Source organism: Macrotis lagotis, chromosome X (assembly GCF_037893015.1).
Source record: "Macrotis lagotis isolate mMagLag1 chromosome X, bilby.v1.9.chrom.fasta, whole genome shotgun sequence".
Classification (NCBI taxonomy): domain Eukaryota; kingdom Metazoa; phylum Chordata; class Mammalia; order Peramelemorphia; family Peramelidae; genus Macrotis; species Macrotis lagotis.
This window is the reverse complement of record NC_133666.1, coordinates 667,952,160-667,965,515: the sequence shown is the minus strand read 5'-3', so window position 1 is coordinate 667,965,515 and position 13,356 is coordinate 667,952,160. Positions and strand designations below refer to the sequence as shown.

Genomic DNA, 13,356 nt, shown 5'->3' with positions numbered 1-13,356 from the left:
CAGTGCTTTGCATATAGTAGGTGCTTAAGAAGTGCTCTGTCCATTTATCCATTGAGAGTTGAAGAATGCCCCCATCTCCTCCTCCTTCAGGTACCACCTCAGTTATTTTTTAAAAGACCTGTCTCTGGGTAGTAAAGGGAGATTACTCTTAGTTTTAGATGATAGTTCTTCTAGTAAGTGCAAAATGTGTTTTAATTGTGTTTCCTAGTTATCACTGCCATGTTTACCCATACCCCAGTACTGTGGAAGAGCGAAAAGAAGTTCAGGAGGGGCTAAATACACGAATACAGGATCTTTATACTGTGAGTAAGACATAACGGGTTATATTCTCTTCCATGGACTGTAGATCATAACAGAATTCACTTCTTGTTTTAAAGAAAAAATAGAAAAATATTTTAGCAAAACTAGCTAACAGATTGGTTACACATCAGAAAAATCTGATATTAATGTTTCATAGCCATGGTCAAGGCAACAAGTCAGTAAGCATTTATTACTATGTGGCAGGCTCTGTGTTCAGCACTGGGAATCTAAAGAAAGACAAAAGCCAGCCCTTGCTCAGGAGCATGGACTGTGATCCCTCTGTCTGGGAGGTGGCTAAGGGAGGTAGTTGATGTCACTTCTTTCACAGTATTCAGTTTGGATAGTTTTCTGGTAGTTCTTGCCATATACTTTGTTATAGTCATTGTGTATCCTTCACTTTGCATTACCTTGTATAACTTGTTTTTTGCTTCTCTGTAATCATATTAGTAATTAATCATATATATGTATATAAAATATTCCATTATATTCACATGCAATAATTTGTTTAACTCTTCCTTAGTTGATAGGCATCTGCTTTGCTTCCAGTCTATACTATCACAAAAAGTGTTGCTTGAAATATTCTATAGCATATAGGGCTTTTATTTTTATTCTTGAACTCCTTGGAATATATTTCACTTGGTTGAAATTTCTGAGATAGAGGGTACAGACAGTACCATCACTTTCTTCTCATAATTTCAAATTGCTTTCCAGAATGGTTGAATCATTTGCTAGCTCCACCAGTTATTAATGCACAATTGACTATTGTTATTGCCCTATGTACTGAAATCTCAGTATTGTTTTGATTTACATTTCAAATAGCTTGATTCTTTTGTTGATACTGAAATAGTTGGTGAGGAGATAGACAATATAATGATTATGATGTGGGGAGAAGTGCCTGCTGTTTTTCTTTTTCCCTTTCATGTCATTAAGGAACCTGAAAAATGAGTGATAGGAGTTCTAAAAATGGGATCTTTGACAGAGCTCAGATTTGGGGTGGGAAAAATAGACAGGCACATGTGTAGTAAGGAATATTTTTAATGTCACTTTTTCAGGTAACATTATGATGTTTAACTAAAGCATATTTCCAATGATAGGCAATTCTACTTTCCTTGGTACATTGGTGTGTATTTTGTGAGAAACCAGTTTGTATGTATTGACATGAGACTCAAAAGCCTCTGGTGGCATGTGGGGGGCATACTTCTTTTATGAGGGGCACATGGGACATTTTCATTCCTCGAGAGGGAGTGGAAATGTCTTGTTTCAGTCTTATCTTTGGTCAGTTTGATTGTAGTTTTTTTTTTAATCACTTAAAATACAAGCCATTCTCATTACATGGTTGTCAGGGTTTTTTAAATTGTTGCTGGTGGTGGGGGTGTTTGGGTTGTTCCAGGTTACAAGATTCAATTTTATGTATTGCTTAATTTAAAAAGTCTTTATTTCCCCCAAGGTACTGCACAAAACTGAGGACTATTTAAGGCAGGTGTTAAGCAAAGCTGCTGAATCTGTTTGTACTCGAGTTGTCCAAGTGCAGAAGATGAAGGCCATTTATCACACATTGAACATGTGCAGTTTCGATGTCACCAACAAGTGTCTCATTGCTGAAGTCTGGTGTCCTGAGGCAGATCTACACAACTTGCGGCAGGCACTGGTGGAGGGATCTGTAAGTCACCTCACAACTAAAGTAGAGAAAGTTGCCTCATAATTAAGGTGAAAGGGAAAAATGAGAAGAGACCTGAAATATTCTCAAGGTAAAATGAGTATTCCAGGACTGCTTCTCACTTTAGATAGGAGCAACCCCATACTCTATAAGCAGCTAATCAGGGCCTTCTATGGATAGTGAGCCTGGAATGGAGGCCAACAATGCCCTGGTATTGTTTCAGCAATACTAATTAATATAATAAAAATTCGCCCATAAATAGCACTTTAAAGTTTGGAAAGTACTTTATAAACTGTTTCTCATGAGGCCTCGATGAGATTGGTCCTAGATAGATAGCATCCCCATTTTTTAGGAGAGACTACTGAGATTCAGAGGGAATCATACAGCTGGAAAGTATCCAGGGAAGGTGTGCTCTAGAAAGGAGGAGTTCTGGATTAGTTGTTAGAGGATTGGTGCCTTCTGTGAACCCTCTTTGAGCCTCCCTTATCTACATAATGACAGGAGTGGACCAGATGTTAGCTGAGGTCCCAGCTAGCTGTCCATGTTGATCCCCAAGTCCTTTCCTCTAGGGAACCTTGGGTGTTTCAAGATCAGTGGATCATTTGCACATCCTTGGAAAGAGCTCAGTAGTGATCAAGTCCAACTCTAATTTGATTGATGAGGAAACTGAGGCAGAGAGAGAGAGAGAGAGAGAGAGAGAGAGAGAGAGAGATTGATTCAATGACTTGGCCTAGGACAGAAGATCGTAAAGAAAATTTTGATGAAAAGAATTTCATTTAGTGCTATGTTATACTGCATAACTCCTCTGACACAAATATAAAATGGCCAGTATGGAAAGAGTGAACCTTTCCAACTTTTCCATTGACTCTTTTTTTTAGAATTTATTTAAGGCAATGGGGTTAAGTGACTTGCTCAAGGTCAAACAGCTAGGCAATTATTAAGTGTCTGAGGTCGGATTTGAACTCAAGTACTCCTGACTCCAGGGCCAGTGATCTATCCACTGCACCACCTGGCCACCCCTCCATTGACTCTTGAAATAATTCATTCTAATAGCTCATATTTGCAGGAAGTGCTGAGGATTAGCACATCTGATCTTCACTCCTCTGCAGTCTCTCTGTGAAGTTAGGAGCATGAGCACTGGTGTCCCCAGTTTGCTGTTGGAGAAACTGTTACAGAGTGAAGGACACTTCAAGGAAGCAGCAAGACTGGGATTTTGCCCCCATTCTCTTTTATTCTCTAAGCTGGTGTCCAGCTTAGTTGCTTGTTAGATTTTGATCTGTAGGATATCCAAATTCTGTGGTCTGAGAAGTATTTTTTCTTGTAATGGCATCCTGCTGTAGTTTCTGCCATTGTTTTTAACCAGGAAAAGGAATTGTATTTATGTTTTGTGTTTCTGAATCTATATAAATGATTATTCACGTGATTCTTGGGAGAATCATTTTTTTTTAAATTGTGTTTTCTCCTTTTATGAAAAGAGAGAAAGTGGAGTCACAATCCCTTCATTTATGAACACCATCCCAACAACTGAAACACCCCCAACTCTAATCCGAACGAACAAATTCACAGAGGGATTCCAGAACATTGTGGATGCTTATGGAGTTGGGAGCTACAGAGAAGTAAATCCAGGTCAGTTATTAATGTAGTATTACTATTCTCCAACATGAGAATATACCATGTTTTGAAAAATGAAAAAGATAGTTGCTTTTTGGTGATCTTTTTGATTCATAGCCTTTAATAATTCTCTGTTTGGGAGATTGTTGAAGTCACCATGTATAATATTTGAGGGAGAATTTTAGTTAATTATACCCTAAGAGCAATAGAAATTTGTTAAATAAATGTTTTTCCTTTATTTTGTAGCTCTCTTCACTATCATCACATTTCCCTTTTTATTTGCTGTGATGTTTGGGGACTTTGGACACGGTTTTCTCATGTTCTTATTTGCCCTCCTGTTGGTGTTAAATGAAAATCATCCCAGACTGAAGCATTCACAAGATGAGGTAAAAAAAAACAACCCATCAAGATACACATAGGGGTCATTTCATTCTGCTTATTACAAATACAAAATGATATATCTTTTTTTAATTTAATTTTTATTTTTAATTCCAAATTCTCTTCCTTCCTCTCCCTCTCCCTCATCCATTACATACATGTATGGTCTGTCACAGCAAATTTCCACATTAGCCATATCAAAGAGAGAGGGTAAAAAAAGCGAGTGAGGTGGACACACAGAGAGAGAGAGAGAGAGAGAGAGAGAAAGTATATGTGAGTGTTGTGGTGAATCATTATGTTGATCATAGTTACTAAATTATTCACAGTTAATTGACTTTATGATATTGCCTTAACTGTAAATTATTCTGGTTCTTATCACTTCTTTTTGTACCAGTTCATGAAAGTCTTCCTGAGTTTCTCTGAAATCATCCTCTTCCAGCATTTCTTAAAGCAATAATTATTCCATCTCATTCTTATGCCATAATTTATTTAGCCACTTCCCAATTGAAAGAGAGTTGCTATAAATACTTTTGTATCTAAGGATCCTTTTCCGCTTCCTTTGATCTCTTGGGGTATAGACCTGCTTCTGGTATCACTTGGTTAAAGAGAGTGCACAATTTAATAACTTTTTAGGAATAACTCCCAAATTGCTTTCCTAGAATGGTTAGTCCATCTCTCTACCAAGAGAACATTAAGTCTACCTGTTTTCCCACATGCCCCCTAGCATGTCATTTTCTTTTTTTGTCATTTCTCAATCTAAACTGTAAGTGGTACCTCACAGTTATTTTAATTTCCATTTCATTAATTTTAATGATTCAGAACATTTTTTCATGGCTGTTGGTAGCCTGGATTTCTTTTTTCTCAAAAATGTCTGCTTATTTCCTTTAAATATTAACTTTTTGGAAAAAGTTCTTACTTTTGTAAATTTGACTCATTTTCCTATGTTTTATCAGAGAAACTCACTATAAAAAAGTTTTTACCCCCCAGTTTTCTGCTTTTCTTCTAATTTTAACAGTTTTATTTGTGCAAGAACTTTTACATTTTATGTATAATTGAAATTATCCATTTTACTGTCTTTGAATATCTCTGTCACTTTCTTGATCATAAATTCTTCCTCTATAGATCTCATAGGTACTTAATTCCAAGTTCCTCTGATTAACTGATAAAATGAATCATTAGGCCTAAAGCAAGGGCTCATTTCATTTATTTATTTGTTTGTTTGTTTGTTTAGTTTTTGCAAGGCAATAGGGTTAAGTGGCTTGCCCAAGACCACACAGCTAAGCAATTATTAAGTATCTGAGTCTCAATTTGAACTCAGGTCCTCCTGACTCCAGGGCTGGTGCTCTATTCACTTCACCACCTAGCTGCCCCCAAGGGTTCATTTTAAAGTACTCTGGGTCTAAAAACTACTCTGCTCTCTGTCTTCACTGCCTTACTGAATGTGGGACATTGAGATGTTGAGGCAGTATCTTGACTGCACTTGAGGCTGGAAGGCTGGGTTTTCATCCTGCCTCCCACACTTATCAGCTCTACAATTGGAGGCAAGTCACTTGACCCTCATCTGCTGGTGGGGGCCCAGCAGCACTTCACTTCCCAGACTTCTAGTAGGATCACACTAGTGCTTTGCAGACTTAAAGTGCTATAGAAATGTTCTCTCTTATTCTAGAACAGAGCAACTGAGAGTAGAGCTGCTATGTGCTTCTGCTGCAGGAGTATACTTTGACTCAGTGCTTGGCTGCAACTTAGATTCCCCTTCTTAGAACTCAATTATTAGATCTTTCTCCCTGGTTCCAAAGTTTTTGTCTTTTTTTTTTTTTAGGGTTTAACTTATGCCTAAGCTAGAGGGAAAATATGATCTGGATCACAGACTGAACCCTGTTGTGAAACATGGATTACTTATCCTCTGCTAAAATTTGGTAGTGTTTCTGACTAGAGTGCTTCAGAGTGTCCCAGTTTTCAGGAGTGCCAGTACTTTCCCTCTGTGGAGATTGCAGCTCTTGGTGACCTTGGTAGATTGCTTCATGAGATGGCTCCAGAATTCTTACTTACTGACCAACCTTTTGGTGACAAGCTCTGTTTTTTAATTTGGTTCCTGTATGAAGTTCTGTTACCAGGCTCCTCCTTAAGGACCTTCTAACCTAGCAGAACTTGTGCTTTATAGGCACAGCCTTTGAGAACCCAGTTTTCCTCCAAGCAGCAGTTAAAAAACTATAGTTAATGTAATGGTGGAAGGAGATCATTGGAATAGATTGCCATTGGTAGGATACTGATCGCTTAATTGCATTATCTTAGATTTATATAGCACAATAAGGATTACCAAACACCAGTAACCTGTTGAACTGAAAAAAAAGGTCATAATAATAATTGACCTTTATCTGGTACTTTTTTCTAAAGTAACTTTCGTTATAGTGCAAATATTAGTCTCATTTTATAGTAGAGGAAGTTGAATTACGGATGAGATGCTTTGACCAAGGATTTTCTGACAATAGAGACCTGGTGTTCCTTGCACTATCCCACAGAGATTAAGCTTATTTTCATGAGAAGCATGGACATTTAGCCACTTGTAGACTATTCTTCTTACATAAGTGACATTGCATTGCATGAGGGATTTTTTAAAAAAAATTTATTTAAGGCAATGGGGTTAAGTGGATTACACAGCTAGGCAATTAGTAAGTATTGGAGGCTGGATTTGAATGTGGGTCCTCCTGATTCCAGTACTGGTGCTCTAGCTGCCCTGCATGAGAAATTTTTGATATTGTTACTGAGTTGTTTCGGTCGTGTCTCACACTTAGTGACCCCATTTGGGGTTTCTTGGCAAAGATTATGAAGTGATTTGCTGTTTCCTTCTTCAGCTTATTTTACAGGTTGAGAACAAACAGTGCTAAATGACTTGCTCAAGGTCACTTAAATGTCTGAGGCAAAATTTGAGCATAGGTCTTCCTGACTCCAGACCTAGTGCTCTTATCTGCTTGCACCACTTAGCTATCCTCATGATGAATTTTAGTCTGATATAATTTCAGTTTATGCAAGGAAACTGTAGAAATTGTATGTAATATTACTAGACTGTATAAATTTCATAGTTACCAAGTACCTAATAAGACATGGACTGCTGTATAGAATTGCCTCACTGTTTTGTGTAAACCAACAGATAACAAATCTTCATAATATCAATATAGACTTCAAAATATCCTGGAGGAAAAAACTCAATAGTACAAACAATCACCCAGACGTGATTTTGATCCATATAATTTAAGAGCAGCATTTTTGCTACATCTTCGAAAAGATGCTCATCATCACCAAGCTTCATGGATTGAAAAGCTTTCAAAATGTAGGAACCTAAAAAGCAAATAAAAACCACATGGGCACAGGTTGCTGGAGAGTTGTACTAAGTATGCTTTTCTTGGGCCTACAGATGATGAACTTTCATGGATTCAACTAGAAAAAGTAGGATTTTTAATTTACTGGGAAGTTTCTGCATGACATTTAAATAGAAAAGATTAATAGCAGCATGGCAACTAGTTCCAAGACCATTTCTATCTGAGTACTATTCAGATTTAAAAAGATGATAAAAGTGGGATTCATTGAGATTACAATAATAATGATTTTGCTCTTTTACAATCTATAACTAATTTCTACCTTTTGCTGTTTACAGATCATGAAAATGTTCTTTGATGGTCGCTATGTCATTTTGCTGATGGGATTGTTTTCAGTATACACAGGTCTTATCTATAATGATTGTTTTTCAAAATCAGTTAACCTGTTTGGTTCTGGATGGAATGTGTCATCGATGTTTAGATCTACTCTTGGTGGAACTAATACTTCTGGTCTTTGGGAGTAAGTGCCTCAGTTTTATTACCAAATAGCTGTAAAATTTTGAGAAACTTGTAGGCTACCTATTTCATTTACTTTCCTCAAATCATCCTTCTTTGCTCTGCTCTTCTCCTTTCCCTTGGGGCTACAACATAATTCAGACATTTCATAATACAAGTTTTTGAAAGACTTCTGTTTGCAGAAGGGAGTGCACTAGGCCCAGGGCAACTTTGATCTGCCTTTCTGGGACCTATATAATGTTAAATACATTCACAAATGCACCAAGGGAGGCCCCTTCTTGCCTTTTCTTCACCGTTATCGGCTTTATCTAGCTTTATCTGAATCTTCGCCTTCCAACTTCCTTCTAAAGATAACATTCTTCTTAACCCAAGGAAGATGATAAGGCCCTGAGCTTTCAGGGTTTTTTTTTTTTTAAGCTTTATTACTATGTTTGTTTTGCTACAGTGACAATGATATAAAGGCCAATGCCTTTCTTCAGTTGGATCCAAATACTACTGGTGTGTTCCAAGGTGCTTATCCTTTTGGCATAGATCCGGTTAGTGCCTTTTCCCCCCTCTTCTTTGCATTGTATTTATCTCATAGAATAGCCACCAACTTGCAATGTTAGAAATGTTTACTGCTAGACTTTCAGAATTGTTTACAAGGTGGGGGAAAATTCTTATTTTGAAAGAAAAAAAAAAACTTAAGTGTCTGCCTCATTTTGCTGAGCTTTAGTGCTCATTATACCCACCAAGTCAAGTGTATTTATGGACAAAACTGAGCCACTAAACTTTCCATTTTAAATGCCATGAAACATTGTACCATATGAACTTTTTGAGCTATGGGATAATCTCAAAGAGAAAACTAGCTCCATGAGGACAGACATTTCCTCTCACTTAATGGGCAGAAAAAGAATACATTTTCAGATTGGTAGCAGCAAAATGTGTTATTCTTTATAGATGTGAATTACCTTCTATTCCCTGAACTTGAAAGAAACCATAGAATTTTAGAGCTGGAAGGGACATTAGAGACCATTATGATGCTTTTTTTTTAGGTAGTCATTTGAGATAGAGGAGGGCTTTCAAAATATTACTCTAATGAGTAGGTGAGAAATGTCTCAAATTTTTGGCTTTTCCCTTATGGAGTACTGACTTTTAAAGGCATGACTTCATAGTAGAAATTATGCCCATTTAGTTAAACGTTTATGCAGTACCTACAATGTGTCAAGGCTCATTATTTTGTTATTCAGTCTTTTTGTAGGGCTTTAAGAATTTTAGCATCTGCGGAATTTATACTTTAAAATGAGCAAAAGCATATGGTTTAACTGGGGGGGGGAACCCAATTCCAATTTCTAAGCTCATCACTCAATGCTGTCACATTCTACTCAGTCTCACATCTTCAACATTCTGTATATAATACAGTGTTTTGGCAAAAATTGTGACTATAATGATGAAGCTTAAAAATAATTTTTCCCTCCTCCTCCTAAGATAATAGCATGCTACTGATTTAAGTATTTTAGGAGCTAGGGTGATTAGTAATCTGTAATCATTTTTGGGGAAAAGAATGCAAGAATCAAGGTGTAGGCCCATTTGCTCTTGTTGTTTTTGTTTCAAATTAGTTATTCCACCCCTATTGCCCCCCCTCTTTGATTTTTATCTGTTTGCTTAGCAAGGTAAAGAAATTAAGTGTTTTTATCTTGATTTCAGATTTGGAACTTGGCCACAAATCGGCTCAGTTTTTTAAACTCATTCAAAATGAAAATGTCTGTGATTTTTGGAGTTACCCATATGACTTTTGGAGTTGTTCTTGGAATCTTTAATCACTTGTAAGTATAAAATATAAAAGATGCTTTTGGAAGTCAAATTTCTTTGACTTGTCTTTCCCCCCAAATGGTGCAGTATCAAGGAGTGTATTGAACAAAAGTGTACTGTATTGTAAGTATTCTTACTTGACTTCAAAGATAAAATGATTGTTTTAGAGCTTGTTTGTTTTTTTAAAGAAAATGATTTTGAAAATATTTTTGTCTATTTTCAAGAAGTTTACATGTCAAGCAAGGCAACTTGATGAAATAGTTCTGTATTACTGGTATCAGGCTCAAATAGAAATGGGGCCCCCTGGGTGGCATTATAACTTTATTAAGTTATAAAACTACAAAATGACATTTATGTTATATTAATTTTTAGTTATTTTGTTAAATATTTCCCAATTACATTTTGATCTGGTTGGCAGTTGCTGGCAGGAAGCTTGATACCTCTGTTTTAGGTTCCATGGTCTATTCTAATTTAACAAGAGGATTTATCTTTTTCTTGATCATATCTGATAGTGGAACTTGCACTGGTTCCACTCTTCAGCATGCTTAGTTTGTTAGTTCAGTTTGTGATTGTATCTAAAACATTCCTTACTTGCCTTCTGTTTGAGGCAAGTAACATTAACCTAATGTGTTTTTCCTCTTTTGCTACAAAGAATTTAAAGGACATATTTTCTCTCATTTTTTAGTTTGATCTTGTTCTTATTGGTAATTGGTGGTTCCTTTTCTTTAGGCATTTCAAGAAGAAGTTCAATATTTACTTGGTGTGTCTCCCAGAACTCCTGTTCATGCTCTGCATCTTTGGATACCTGATATTTATGATCATCTATAAGTGGATCACTTATTCTGCAGCAAATTCTAAGCTTGCTCCTAGTATTTTAATTGAATTTATCAACATGTTTTTGTTCCCAGCTGGTGGGGCAGCAAGTGGACTTTATCAAGGACAGGTGGGCAACCATTCTTTTGAGCACTTTTGGGTATCATAGAAATTGCTCTTCTCCCCAGATGGTTTTATCAATAATGTTTAGGTACAACCACAAACTGAACTAACAAACTACGCATGCTAAAAGTGGAACCAGAAGAGATTTTACTCTCAAATGTGGTTCAAGAAAAAAATAAAACCTCGCTTTTTTATAAATTGTCATTTTAAGGTACCAAGGAAGACAAACTAAGATAATTAAGACATGGCACTTTTCTTCTTGAAATTTATTATCTAGGGAGAGAAGCAAGGGAAAGGGTACAGTGCAGCAGTAAATAAGTTGCATATATAAATTTACAAAAAGATATAAATTTATATATGTATATATATATATATTTAATTCAGAATAGACTGTGATAAGAGCATGAGAGAGGAATAAAATGCTGGGCAAGGTTTAATTAGACAGGCATGTTTGGGGTGGTGTTAGAAGCTGCATTGTGTCATTTGAGAAATACTATGCACTTGTGTAAGCCAGAAAATGAGAACCATTGGAGAGCTTTAAAAGTGTCAATTACCATAAGACACTGTTAAGCAGAATGATGATTGAGTTTTTTAAAAGGGAACTGATCATTAAAGTTAATGAGCACAAATTTTTTTTTCTTGAGGTTTTTTCCAGTTTTTTACTCATATCATGCATTGGAGTGACCCTGAATTCCCTTAAGGATTTGTCAGCAGGGTATAACTCTGCTAGTTTAGTTCTTTCTGGGTTGAGAAGGCTTCAAGCCTGAACTTGGAGACAAACTGTGTGCTTGTTATCTGTAGACCAACCTAAATTGAGTAATGTGCAGAGACTCAGCACCTAAGTTACCCAGAGAGAGACGCATTTCTTGATTACAGCAATTCACGAAGAATATCTACTAATGATTTACATTCTGCATGGGGGTGGGAAATTACCTATCCTGATGAAATCATAGGTCTTTTAACAGGTGGAGTAAAATTATTTTACCATCCATAAGAATCCAACTCCTTGTCATTATCTTTTAGCCTTATTAAATGTATAGAAATAAAATTCAATTAATATATTAGCATTTGACATCTTTCAAACATAATGATTATTTTTTTAAAGGTCTGGGTGAGTGGCACCTAAATGTTTCCTGGACCATATAAATTTTCTCAGTAAACCTTTTCTGTACATTCTTTTTTTTTTAATTTAATATTCTCATTTTGTACAATTTTTTTTTTTTAGGTTTTTGCAAGGCAAATGGGGTTAAGTGGCTTGCCCAAGGCCACACAGCTAGGTAATTATTAAGTGTCTGAGACTGTATTTGAACCCAAGTACTCCTGACTCTAGGGCTGATGCTTTATCCACTACGCCACCTAGCCACCCCTTGTACAATGTTTTTTTATACATCAATAAAATATTCTTGTTTAAGAGTAAACAAAATACCCCCTCCCACCAAAAATATAGACTCACTTGAGCGATAAAGTAAAGGGGAGAGAAAAAAATTAAAATTAAAAAAATAAGAGTAATAATTGTAGGTATGGCCAGGTGGCACAGTGTACAGAGCACCAGCCCTGGAGTTGGGAGCACCCAAGCCCATATCTGGCCCCGTACACCTAACAATCACCCAGCTGTGTGACATGTAAGCCACCCCAACCCCACTGCCCTGCAAAAACCAAAAAAAGAAAAAAAATGACCTAAAATAAAATAGTAATAATAGTAGGGGCGGCTGGGTGGCAGACAGAGCACTGGTCCTTGAGCCAGGAGCACCTGGGTCCAAATCCAGCCTCAGACACCCAACGATCATGCGGCTCCAGGCAGGCCACCCAGCCCCATTTGTCCTGCACCCCCCCCAAATAATAATAATAATAATAATAATAATAATAATAATAATAATAAAAATGTGCTTCAGTCTGTCCAACACCACCAACTCTGTCGCTGGTGGATCACCTTCTTTATGATAAGTCCATCACAAAAGTTACTTCCATATTTTTCCACCATTGCCATTGCTGATGGCAACTCCCTCCTTTCGTATTTCTCCACTACCATGTACTATATTTTCTCTCCTTTCACTCTGACTCTGCTGTAGGGTAGCTGAGCGGTGCAGCAGACAGATCCCTGGCCCTGGGGCTAAGAGGCCCCAAGCCCCCATACCACCCCTTGGCTCCCAGCATCCACCTGGCCCTATGGTCCCAAACAGGCCATCCAATCCCAGCCCCTTGCAAGAAGTAAAAAAGAAAATGCGTTATATCTGACCACTCTCCCCCCCATGGTCCATCCTCTCCTCCATCACTCACATCCCCCCCTTTCCCCTGTCCCCACCTCTCTCCTCCTTACTCCAGATGCCTATACCCCATTGAGTATATATGCTCTTTCCTCACCTAGCCACCTCTGATGAGAGTGAAGATTCCCTTATTCCCCCTTGCCTTCCCCCCTTCCATATCATTGCAACAGCTCATTGTAATAAAGAAAAATCTTATTATATGAAATATCGTGGCCTATTCCCCCTCTCCTTTTTCTTTCTCCCATTACATTTCCCTTTTTTCTATTGACTCCATTTTTACACCATATTTTATCTTCAAATTCAGCTTTCTCCTGTGCTTCAACTATAAAAGATCCTTCTACCTGCTCTGTTAATTGAGAAGGTTTATATGAGTATTATCAGTGTCATTTTTCTATTCAGGAATACATGCAGTTCATCATCATTAAGTCCCTGATATTTTCCCCTTCTCCAATCTCTATGCTTCACCTGAATCCTGTATTTGAAGATCAAACCTTCTGTTCAGCTCTGTCCATTCCAACAGGAACATTTGAAATTCCCCTGGTTCATTGAAAGCCCATTTTTTTTCCCTGGAAGAGGACATTCAGTTTTG

At 37.2% G+C, this 13,356-nt stretch overlaps 1 protein-coding gene across 2 annotated transcripts in view; it reads left to right on the top strand.

The window, feature by feature from the left end:
• Nucleotides 1–13,356, top strand: part of ATP6V0A2 (ATPase H+ transporting V0 subunit a2) — a 45,039-nt gene that overhangs the window by 18,821 nt on the left and 12,862 nt on the right. For both annotated transcript variants that reach the window (XM_074205418.1, XM_074205419.1), the window contains 8 exons: nt 209–302; nt 1,748–1,960; nt 3,433–3,583; nt 3,815–3,954; nt 7,599–7,780; nt 8,222–8,312; nt 9,463–9,581; nt 10,297–10,510. In XM_074205418.1, coding sequence (XP_074061519.1) covers nt 209–302; nt 1,748–1,960; nt 3,433–3,583; nt 3,815–3,954; nt 7,599–7,780; nt 8,222–8,312; nt 9,463–9,581; nt 10,297–10,510 — 1,204 coding nt within the window. The remainder of the gene's footprint in view (nt 1–208; nt 303–1,747; nt 1,961–3,432; nt 3,584–3,814; nt 3,955–7,598; nt 7,781–8,221; nt 8,313–9,462; nt 9,582–10,296; nt 10,511–13,356) is intronic.